Raw genomic sequence first — 12657 nt, forward strand, 5'->3', positions numbered from 1 at the left:
TTTAATGGAGAGCACTTATTTTTAAATTGTTCCCTCTAGTCCTAGATTTCTCTATGAGGGGGAGCATGCTCTCTGCAACTACCCGGTCAAGCTTTGTCAAAATCTAAAATGTTCCTATATGATCATTCTTCATCCTTCCAGGTTCCAGTGGATACAGGGACAAACTGCTCAAACTTTCCTCAATGGAAAACCCCTTCACCGGAATCAACTTAATGAACTTTCTCTAATTGTTTTCAAAGCAAGTTTATCCCTGATTAGATTAGGAGATCAAAATACACACTATTCTAGGTGGGATCTCAGCAATACCATTTACAGTCATAGCAAGACTTTCCTACCTTCACAGTCAATCCCTCTACCAATAATTAACTTTCCTAATTACTTGCTGTACCTACTGCTAACCTACAAGACACCCAGAACCCTCTTTGCTGTAGTATTCTGCATTTCTATTCTTCCTTCCAAAGTACACATCTTCCTGTTTCTACACTATACCCCATTTGCCAAATTTTACGCACTTGCTTATTCAAGCAATACTTCTTTGCAGAATTGGTGACTCCTCCTCACACTTGATTTTCTTCCTACCTTTTTATTGTCAAATTTGGCATCAATACGCTTTGTTAAATCATTAATATAGACAGTAAATAGTTGAGGCCTCATCTCTGATCACAGTGAGATTCTCACTAGTTACGTTTACCGACCTTAAAATGACTCATTTATCCCAATTCTTTGCTCCCTTTTGGTTCGCCAATCGTGTACCCTTGATAAGGCATTATCCCAACACTATGAGGTCTTATCTTGCACAGAAACATTTTATGTGAAATCTTAATGAATGCCTTTTCAGAATTCAATAAATTGCATCTCCTGGTTTTCCTTTATCCACAATACTTGTAATATTGTCAAAGAATTCTAATTAATTTGTCAAACATGACTTTGCTTTCATAAACCCGTATTGACTCTAACTGTATTAGGTTTTTCTAATGTCTACTACTTGCTTAATTGATTCCAGTATTCTCCCAATGACGGATGTCAGATTTATTTTTCTAGTTTCCTGCTTTCTGTCTCTATCCTCACTTGAAGCATAATGTTCAGTTTTCCAAACTGCTGTAATCTTCCCAGAACATAAAAAGGAAATCATTTTCGTGAAACTGGTAACAAGTATTACACTCGCTCGTTCATTGCAATGGGCTCTCCATGTCTGGTGGTCAAGGACCTAAGTAGTACTAAGTTGGCTCTTCTGAAATTGGTCTTAATGGTATGGCCATGTGCAGGAATATGACCAGATGTACATCAGCAGCTGACACCAACCACATTTTATTTGCTGAAGGATTTCATGGGTCACACAATCAGAGTTGTCTATCAACAGTCCCTAATGCTTGGAAGGATAAGTTCATCAAGACCCATTTGGGAAACCAGGGGTGTCCGTAGTGTGTTAAGGTCCTCTCATCTTACCAGAGTTTAGATGCAGTTGTCCAGGTTGCAGAGTGTTTAGAGATCATTACTGCCTGATCCCTAATAGAGTTGGAATGCTGTTTAACCAAAGCTACGGGATATGGGATGAGACTTTAGGATTATAATCCTCTTCCCAAATATGCCAAAGGCTATTCTCTAGGTCACTGCTAAGAGGAATTCCAATGCCACCCATTGAAATGCAATTTTTTTTCAATGGGGAGAATACCTGGACAGCTATTATAGTGCACACCATTCAAATCACCACATGCTGGCATACTGGGAGAGCTGGTCTCATACAAACTTCAGTTTGGACCACATGGGGGTGACCTATTGTGATTTCACTTTGTCTGAAAGGTTGAATTTTGGTCAGTTTTTTAATAATCAACATAGAGGAGGTCTTCATCAAATTCTTATCCATCAAATGTATCTACTCATATGTGGAATCATTTCTTTACCTCTGACACAGTACAGCATTTCAGTTACAGGAAGAATAAGCTTAATATACAAATTCCTGAAACAGCTTCATAAAACTCAGAAGGTTTGTGATCAAGTCCTTAGATGTTCCCACACTGGTGGCTTCTAATTGCAGATGGAGTTCACTGGTTGTTTGAAGACAGAGACTGGATAAGCGTTATGCAAGTTCCTATAGCATATTTTATTAAGCGTACAAGGCACCATGCACCCTTTCTCAGTGCCAGCACTGGCAAAGTGACACTTTGAACGTGCTTTTATGCAATTTCTGCCTTAAACTGTGTATGAGATGATTCTTTAGCTTATTACTGTGAAAATATCTAGATCCCATTTACTAGAGGAGTTTTCAGCAACGACTGCTAAGTTGTTTAATTCTCCTTTTGCCACCATCAAAGGTATTTTTGGTAATAAGATTTTAATTTTACTTTTTTCTCCATCCCAGAATCACCCATCTCTTTATGTCCCCTTAGCAAGATAAAGATGGCTGCCTGATCACAACATTACACTGTAGCACCCACAATTAGTTTCAGCTTTACAAGAGTTTAGATTGGTTTGTTATCAGGCAGAAGCATAGCTAAGGCAGTAATATCTAAAGGCTAGTAGGTGATTAATTAGGACATGACTGTTGGCTGTTTTCCAGCATATGACTTGGGATCATGTGGTATTACATCAAGAAATAGTGCATCTTGGATATGTCTTTTATCGGTTACACTATAGGCTAATAGCTTCTTTGTAAGTTGTAGCATCCGCCAACAACTTCAAGATCAGTTCATTACATTGCTTTTACGTTGTCTTGGCTTCTTTGCACTTGCTGAAAGACTTATCCATTGTGGGCAGAAGACAGTTTAGGTTCACGCTCATTATGCCTCCATACATTGACAGGATTGGAAGTATAGGGGCAGGGTAGCATCTGTAGGAATAATGCTGCCATTCAATATTATATTAAAATTGGAAATTTTACATGACTAGCTTCCAGATTGAAAGGAAGGTGTTTGTGATTAGTATAACCATTTTCTCCTCTTGGCTAAGTGGGAAGCAATTAGCCTTTCTCCAATTTCTCATTGTTATTGATTTGAACAGCTGCTGGGTTAAGTGCTGGCAAGAGTGCTTTCTTCCACAAAGCAGTCTCCTCTTTCTGGATGTCTCCTAGTGTCCGAGGTGGAAGGCACGCAGGTTTTGTTTACTTTTTGTTGTAAGTAATCCTGTAAAATTTTATTTTAGCTCTCTTTGGTGAGGTGAGTGACCTGACTAGCAAATGTAGCTTGAAATTTCTTTTGAGCAAACAACTGGCTGATTTTGAGGGAGGGGGTCTTGGATAATCATTAGCATTTTTTGCCAGATATAGATCAAATCAGACATGGAAATATTTAGTCATTTTAAGTTGAAAAAGTGAACCTAGCGCAAGTATTTTCCCCTAGATACTAGTTAAGCCCTCTGGGTATTTTCTACATCTCCTAATATTTTCACGTAATTCTACATACCTCATATTACTGATCAATTGAATTATTATTTTTATCCGTGATTAGTGCTTACTTTTTAGGAGTTAGTGCAAAACACTGGATAGGATTTTTAAAACATAGACACAGAAGAGTCTCATCTCTGTCTTCTCAAGGGTATTTAGAAGTAGACAATAAATATAATATGCTATTAATTATGTTTTGAACAAAAAAGTGGCATACTAGGCCATTTCAAAGAGCAACAAAAATTATACTGCTGAGTCTGGAATCACAGATAGGCTAAAAGATTAATGCTGAAGGTTCTAAAAACCTTAACTCTGATTTCTTTCCATTGATACTGCCAGACCTGCTGAGATTTTCCAACAGTTTCTTTTTTTGGCTATTTTACTACTGTACTAATACACCCACTGTATCCCATAAAAGCAATAGTATAAAAACTCTCGCCCACTAGATTAGATACCAGGTTCCTCGTGCTAATACGGTCTATGGGATGGAGTGAGAAACAGCAATGGGGGATTGGGCACATATTAAACTAGGGTTTAGGCATGGATTGCGAGATACAATGGGTAACTTAGACGCTGGCAGCCCTTGACATGAGAGTGGCAAATGTGAGAGGGATTGGAAATCTGCAGAGTAACATTGCTTGGGTAAAGGAGTGTTGAGGTTTGCTATATTTGTGAGGAAGGCTGAGGAAAGATGGGAATTGGCAGCCTAGTTAGAATTACAGAAAGGTCCAATGGAACTTAGTCACTCTTGGTTACTCATTAGTGCTTAGAAACATTGACAAATAGTGAGGGAGATATATCAGGATTTGAAAGTTGGAAGGCTTGAAACTGACAACAATCTACTTGGGTAGGAATCCTTCATACAGTAGCTTAGTGGAGGGTCTGCTTTGTGACAAACTTCCTACTCTATGAAATCCTTGTGGAAGGTATTTATTTAGGTTGTTAGAAAACTATAGTGAAAGAGAGTTTTGGGTCACACCTTGAATTACAGGTATTAAAACTGGGCATCCAGGATATGGAACGTCCTGATGGAGATCTCAGATGTTGACTTGTTAGCACAGTATTTCAATTGCTGTACACTATCATTGAAATAATTACACTTTTTCTTTGGATAGGTAGGGCCTTCGGGAAGTAAGGAGTGTGACTCCTGGAAGTTTGTCAATATCTCTGAGAGTCCTGAAGATTGAATTAATAGTGGCAGATGGCTTGGCTGAACGTGCGAGTTCTCCTATTCTAAGTGTTGACCAAAGGATTTGTCCCTATGAACTAAAAAATACATTGCTCTGGAGTTGTTTTATGAAATAAAATACTGTTGTTAGTCTCCAAATTTTAATCCTACCTCTGATAGACATGCATCAAATAATCGAAGTGTTTTACTACCGTATTTAAAGGAGAGATTTAATTCCATTTTTAATGAATGTAGAAGTTATCCAAACTCAAAACCAAGATAACGCTTCTTCTAGTACATGATTTGGCACATTTTTACAGTTTCAAATAGTGGCAGAAATACAAATTATGGTTAGATATTCCTGCAGAATTACCTCAATTTCCAAGTGTAAATGAGACTCAAGTTGACAAATCACTATGGTATACAGGGTAAGTTTTATAACAGGTAACAGAAATAGGAAAAATTGGTACTAAAGCTGTAAACATGTAAAGGAAAACAAAACATGGTAGAGTTGTGTATGTACAGGCCTGACCAATCAACTACACACATTTTATACAGTTTCAATTTAAGCACTATTCTCAAAATTCATGGATGTCTGGGTTAAAACTGGATACATTTTAGTTGTTGAGAAAATAACATCTCATGACAGAGAAACATTGTACAGAAACAAAAACAGATCTTTTATAACAAATGCAGTATTATTTCTGGGATAAATTGTAAAATTTATCAGCAAATCCTTCTAAAAATACCGAAAATGACGTATCCAAATCAGATATAATCATTTGGCTCATCATTAGCAATCAATTAATCCTCTGAATCCCAAAAAGACCTTTTTGTTTCTCAAAACATGCACCCATCTTGCTAAGCACTTTTTCTTTAACGCTATACTACTAATTTTGAAAGCAGATCCAGCATTTTAAAGATGCAATGCTCTACATAAAAGTCTTTTTCACATTTTCAATAAAGATAGAAAATTCTGGTAATATTCAGCAGTTTTACAGCATCTGTGAAGGAAATAAGCTAGTGGAAATGTTGATGGTGGGGTACTCAGTGATAGTATTGGCATTGACTATCAAGTGGAGATAATTAGACTCTCTTCGTTGTAGATAGCATGGATATTGTGTAGGTGTTGCTTCAAATGGACGTGGACTTATTAATCTGAGGAATTGCAAATGGAGCTGAACACAGTGTAATATTTTTGACTTTACATTGGAGAGAAGGTCATTGATGAAACAATCAAAAATAGCTGAATCGAACTGCCTTCACAAACTCTTGCAAAGATGCCCTGAAGCTGAGATGATTGGCCTCCAATAAGATTACCATGGTTCTTGTGCCAGGCCAGACTGGAGACTTCATCACCGATCTCCAGTAGTTTCAGTTTTAATCGTACCCCCTAATGCCAAACATTGGCAAAAGATGCCTTAATGTCAGGGGTAATCATTCTCTGTAACCTCCACATTCAGTTTGTGTACTGATGCCTGATTGGGTCCAAGTTCAGACCCAAATGTGCATCTTGCTGAAATTCTTTACTAAGTGTGTCACTTAACAACACCATTGATGACTCTTTCCATTACCCTGTTGATGATTTAAAAATAGTCTGATGGGACAATAATTGTCTGGAATATATCTGTTCTGCTGTTTGCCCTGTGACTGTACTGAACAGTTTGACTATGAATGTAGCGACTTCTGGAGCAAAGCGCTTTCATGCCACAACCTGCAACTTTGCACGGCCAGCCCACTCAGTCAAATCATGATGTAATGTGTTGGAAACTGAATAGCCAGAGTAGCATTTCTGATGGTGGAGACTCTCAGGAGGAAATCCAAAAAGATCATCTGTTTGTCATTTGTGGCTGCTAACGCTTGAAGATACCTTGTGCTCGTACACTGGGCTCTTCCATCTTGCTGGAGGATATATTCATGGAAGTTGCTAGTCTTGTTATTTGCTTAATATTTGCCACGTGTCTAAACTGATGCAACTGGATTGTAAAGCTTTGACCTGATACATTAATTGAGGAATGCTTAGCTCCAGCTAGAACATGCCAGTTTTACTCTTTAGCATACATACAACCTTTCTGATGTAGCTTCATCACATTGGCATATTATTAGGTACAGCTGCTGTTGCTTTTCTGCATTGAATGTTAGTCAAGGGTTGGTCATCTGGATTGATGAGATTATGGATAACCTGGGCATGAGATTACAAGTTGTTTTGGAATACAAATCTCTTCCTCAATCGTCCAGCATTCTTAATCTATCCCACTTAGACAATGACAGTGCTTCACATTACATTGGAAGGGTGCCCTCTGTTTAAAGAGGGGACTTGATCTCCACAGGGATTATTCCATAGACATCCTTACAGATACTGTTGTGCATAGATACATCTAGTATAACAAGATTGGCCAGAATGAGGTTAAGTTGATTATTCTCTCATTTGTTCTCATTCTGCTGGCTACAAATACATTTTAGCAACTATTTCTTTCTTGACACAGCAAACACAATCTCTGATGGAACTACTGAGCCACTCTTGGTGATATAGATGGGGAAGGCAATCACCCAGAGTACATATGGTGTCCTACCAACCACCTTATACTTCCGTCAATAGTGTTCAATTTAAAAAAAAGTTATTCGTGGGGTGAGAGAGAACAGCATGGGAGATCTGTTGTGGTAATGTCAATGAACTAATAGTTACAAGGCCCAGGTTAATACCCTGTGTACATTACTTCAAATCTCACTATACCAACTGTTGGAATTTAAATTCAAAGTAACTAATTTTTACAAATCTGGAATTGAAAGGTAGTCTTAGTGACCATTAAGCAAACACTGATTGTTAGAAAAATCTGGGTGTTTCATTGAGACCCTTAGGGAAGGAAATCTGCTGTGTTTACTGAGTCTGGCCCACTTGTGACTTCAGATCCACAGTATTGTGATGGACTCTGAACTGTCCTTTGAAATGACCGAGCAAGCCACTCAGTTCAAGGACAATTAGATGGGCAACAAATTCTGGCCGAACCATCAATACCCATATCCGATGAAAGGATTAAAAAAAAAGACTTAACCTGCAAGTTGTTTCCCTGCTTATATTTGATCTGAAGCTAAGAGATTTCAAAGGATTAAGCATCAATATCAAGCACTCCTAAAGCCATTCCTCCTGCCAACTGACTGCATAGCACAGGTGCCACCATCTCAGATGGGTCTGTCCTGTAGGTTGGGAAGAGTTAGTGATGGACAATCTAGGAATTTGGCCAATGGGTATGGTTTGATGAGTAGGACTATTATTATAGCAACAAATCATGACCAGTAGTCATATTGAACTTTTAACTGTTTTTTAAAAGGAGGACACACAACCAAAAATTAAAACACTGTATATCTAAATTCTGAGCAATGTGATTCAGACAGTGTACAGAAGACCTGTGTAGATTATCCTCGGTCTCAAGGGAGACCCTGGAATGTTACACCCAATGAATGTCAAGGAAATTATATGAAGAAGGTCATCAACGGTAATACTGCATGTAAACTAAATTGGAATTTCCTGTACATTATTGCAGATGAAACATAATTGGAGCAAAAATGAGCAATCTGCACGAGAGGCACATCTGCATCTTCCCTTTCAAGAATACGAACATACAGTCACTGAAACCCACTTTCAACCCTGGTCTGTGTGTGTTAATGGGTGAAAGTGTGTGTGTTGTAAAGGTCACAGTTGAGACCTATGCTGCAGGTAAAAAAGGAAGTACCCTCTCTTTGCTGGATGCCAGAAAGCAAAAGGAAATTGCTGAAAGGAAAAAAGGACAAAGGCTTTTCCGCTGACCTGCAAAGCCAAGCATTCAAAACCAACTGCTCACCTAGCAACAGCATGATCAGTATCACCCAACATCCCATCACCTACCCTTCACAAAACTCAGGGACAGGACTGCATACTTTTTTTTTAAAAATAAAAAAAAAACACTTTTGTTTTGGAATGACCTCTCATTTCTAATCGGTGTAACATTATTGTTTCTTCTTGCACTTAGTAATGAGTAAACTTACTCTTCCATTAGCTCAAGAAAGCCTGGTTAAATTGGCTTCTTTTCAATCATGAATTTATTTGGTCTGGGGGAGGGAGTAATTTAATTAGTGTTAATTTAAAAAGTAAGTGCGACCAAACGAGGGGAACACGAATATGGAAGGCGGCAAGTTCATTCCTCCTTACCCAGGATCTGGAATGATTTATGTTATACTGTCTGGAACCATAATAAATGAGTGAACCTAGCTGCAGAATGGTTCTGACAAAATTATTGCTTGAACATCTATGGAATCAGCCTCCAGATATTAATGACGAAAACTTTGTAGGATCATCTAGGCTGAACGTTAACTGACAGTTAACAGCCAAGTTTTACGTAAATGTAAACCAAGAACTGGTTGACATTGATTGGTTAACAAATTATCCTGAGGAATGAAACAGAGAATGGCTGTCACTATTCTGTCTAGTTGAAACCAGCATCAACACCATCCCAGTACTGAAATTCATATTCTACATTAATTATTTGAGAAAGAGGCAGAACAGCTTCGTGGCTTGCTGAAGTGTGACAGAATCCCATGATTGAGTGAGCATTTATGCAAGATGAAATTGAGCAGTTTGGGAATCAGATTACAAATTTATTCCATAACTATACACGAAGCGCATGAGCTTCTTTCATTTTTTGATTTGACCTGTTGATGCCATTTACATTCCCTCAATTAATTACCACATGATAACTGGTATCCATTTGAAACTTCCTGCACCACAAATTCACTTAAACAGAAGTTGTTTGGCAATGCAATTAACAATGCTACTAAACACAATAAATCTTTCTGATCATGTACTCTCTGAAAACAAAGTACCTGTTCCTGCACATGGTTTCAATTTAAATACTCATAACTAGGACCCAAGCCATTTGCTCACCATATGAGGTTGATGCTGAAGTAGTATGTAAAGTCATCCTATAAGATATTGGCTACCTGAAGCAGATCATTTCTTGCTGTTCATTATGTAAATTATGACCACTACTTTCATAGAGAGTCATACAGCATAGAAACTGGCACTTTGGCCCATCAAGTCTATGCCAACCAACAAAAACCAAACTATACTAAATCCCATTTACGTGTCCTTGTCCATAGCCTAACATCCCGTGGCATTTTAAGTATTGTCCAGATGCTTCTTAAATGTTGTGAGAGTACCTAGCTCCACCACTCTCTTAGGCAGTGCATTCCACATTTGCACCACCATCTGGGAGAGAAAATGTTTCCTCAGATCCCCTCTAAACCTCTTACTCCTCATCTTAAAATTATGCTCTCTGGTCTTAGACATGTCTGCCTTGGGGGAAAGAGATTCTCACAATCTACTCAGTCTATGCCTCTTAATTTTGTGAATCTCGGTCAGATTTCCTCTCAGCCTCCTGTGCTCAAAGGGAAAAAAAACCCAGCCTATCCAGTCTCTCCTCATAACCGAGATTTTTCATCCCGGGACAACATCCTGGTGAATCTCCTCTACAGCCTCTCCAGTGCAATCATGTACTTCCGATTGTGCAGCATCCTGGTTGCCGCACTCAGTATTACATCTTTGGCCTAGCCAATGTTTTATAACATTGTAACAAGACTTCCTTGCTCCTACATTCTACTCGGTGGCTAATGAAGGCAAGCATCCCATATGCCTTTTTCACAACCCTGTCTACTTGTGCTAACACCTCAGGAACATTGGGACTTGTATATCAAGGTTCTTTTGTTCCGCAGTACTCCCTAGGGACTCCAGCCATACATTATGTAAATCATCCCTTTATTAGACCTCCCAAAATACATCACCTTACACTTATCAGGATTAGCTGCCCAATTTGCCAGCTGATCAATATCAGACTGTAGCCTGGAGATCATCTCCCTTATGATCAACAATATCACAAAGGTTCCTGTCATCTGCTAATTATACCCTCATCATTTACATTCTAGTTGTGAATGTACATAAACAGCAAGGATTCCAGTATCAGTGGATTCCAGTGATACACTGATGGTCACAGGCTTCCAATCACAAAAACTACCCTCCATATCAACTGCACTATCCTCATCAATATATTTAGTCACTTTTTCAAAAAAAAACACAATTAGTCAGAAAGGGTCTCCCCTCCAGCAAATCTGTGCTGACTATCCCTGATCAATCCCTGCCTTTCCAAGTGTTGATTAATCCGGTCTCTCTGTCCTGAAAAATGCTCAGTCTTTTGACAAGTTATCTGAAAAACAAATTGAACAACAGCTGTTTCATGCAACTACGCTGCAGCAGCAACACAAGTTGGAAAAAGGGACACTGTACTCGAAATGTTAACTCGGCTTTCTCTCCCCAGATGCTGCCAGACCTGCCGAGTTTCTCCAATTTTAGTTTTTGTTATTAACATAAGGATTGTTTGCCACTAACAGGATGCTGCCATCAAGCCAAAAACACATTCTCCATATCTCACAAATGAAAAACATGTAAATGTATTCTAGTGTTGGCGTGATGCCAGATATGCATCCCAAAAACTGGTGAATTGTAATAAACAACACGTCTCATCAGTTGTTCAGAACAAGCACGATACCGATTTTATCTAACAGGCCTGTGCTTGCAAAACTCGAACACATAGTCAACATTAGATGAGATTCTCAGATTTGATGACATTTGCTTAAATAATCCTGAGTGAGCTAAGAATTACCCTGATGATCAATTTTAAATCGCCATTTGGGCGACACCATTACCAGAGTCCAAGTCCCACCAATCGTCACTTGTTGTTCGCCTTTGCATTGGTATTGGGAGTGTCCCAATCAGTGCACAACAAAAAAACTTGACCAAATGTATCTTTTACTCCCCCATTACTTAATACATGGGTTGGGATTTTCCAGAAAATCAACAGTTTCATATTCACTTTTATTATTAAAACCTCTATTTCAATTCTTGTTTTTAAAAACTGAACTTAAGATTTAAAAATGCCATGTTCGGTGCATTACTATTCCAGAGTCAGAACTACAAACTCAGTAAATCAATCATTACACTACAGGAAAGGGAGGGTGGTGTGTTTGATGTATGTTCAATAGATATATCAAACATTTAATCGCATAAAAACATAACATTAGAAACAAGGTTTTGTAAACTAATAATCAAAATATACAACGTACCTCATTTTTCTCCACGACTAGCCAGGCCACTTGTAAACCTTCAAGTCCTTTAAATGGGATTTCTCTTGTCAGCATTTCCCATAGAACCTGGAAAACAGAGTATACCTCTCAATGTAAAGCTAAACCCACGGGCAAATAATATAAAATGCAGATCATTTCAACAGCTCTTCCAGGTTGCTATTAAGGAGGTGATTTAGGCAATGTATGAATGACATTTAGTGATACTATATCCAAGAAAAAGACTTTGTTAATGATAGTGATCTACTAATATCATCTTTGCAGAGTATGTTTTTTGACTTGGATTATGATTGGGACAGTCACAACAGAGCTGAGCTGGTCAAGCAGGCAGAATAAAACCAAGATCAGCAGATCTAAACTCAGCAGATCTGGCAGCATCCATGGGGACAGAAACAAAATGTACATTGCATCCATTATGACTTTTCAAAATGAAGAGTCATACTGGACTTGACATCTACCCTGACTGACCTACCAGCCTTGATCCCTTTTATTTATTGTTTTGCGGAACTGCATGAATGACTCCCCATTGAGGTGCAACAGCACCCATCTTGCTGATGCTCCTCAGCTATGGGGCCTCTGTTTGGATCAGCAGCATCAAAAATCTGTCCACCTTCCCTAATAGGGCAGCAAACCCAGAGACGATCAATTAGGAAACTGCCTCCTGGAAGATTATGCCACTGGTGTGCTGCTGTCAAATGTAGGCTGGGTAGCTCCATTTAATTCCAATGTTGGTTCTCAAAGGTCTCAGGAAAATCCCATTCTTTATCTGTCTCCAACTTTCCAAGAAATAGTAATCTAAAATAAGAAGGCTGCTATGGAAGGATTTGAGATTTTCAGTTTTATCAGTGGAAGAACAGAGTACAAAAATATTTTAGAGATAGCAGGAACTGCAGATCCCGGCGAATCTGAGATAACAAGGTGTAGAGCTGGATGAACACAGCAG

The 12657-nt window shown here is 38.6% G+C and overlaps 1 protein-coding gene across 9 annotated transcripts in view; it reads right to left on the reverse strand.

Moving 5' to 3' along the window:
* Positions 1-12657, reverse strand: part of LOC109938494 (mitogen-activated protein kinase kinase kinase 20-like) — a 121809-nt gene that overhangs the window by 78064 nt on the left and 31088 nt on the right. For all 9 annotated transcript variants that reach the window (XM_048599039.1, XM_048599044.1, XM_048599045.1 and 6 more), the window contains exon 8: positions 11697-11783. In XM_048599039.1, coding sequence (XP_048454996.1) covers positions 11697-11783 — 87 coding nt within the window. The remainder of the gene's footprint in view (positions 1-11696; positions 11784-12657) is intronic.

Source organism: Rhincodon typus, chromosome 7 (genome assembly GCF_021869965.1).
Source record: "Rhincodon typus isolate 14 chromosome 7, sRhiTyp1.1, whole genome shotgun sequence".
Taxonomy (NCBI): Eukaryota; Metazoa; Chordata; class Chondrichthyes; order Orectolobiformes; family Rhincodontidae; genus Rhincodon; species Rhincodon typus.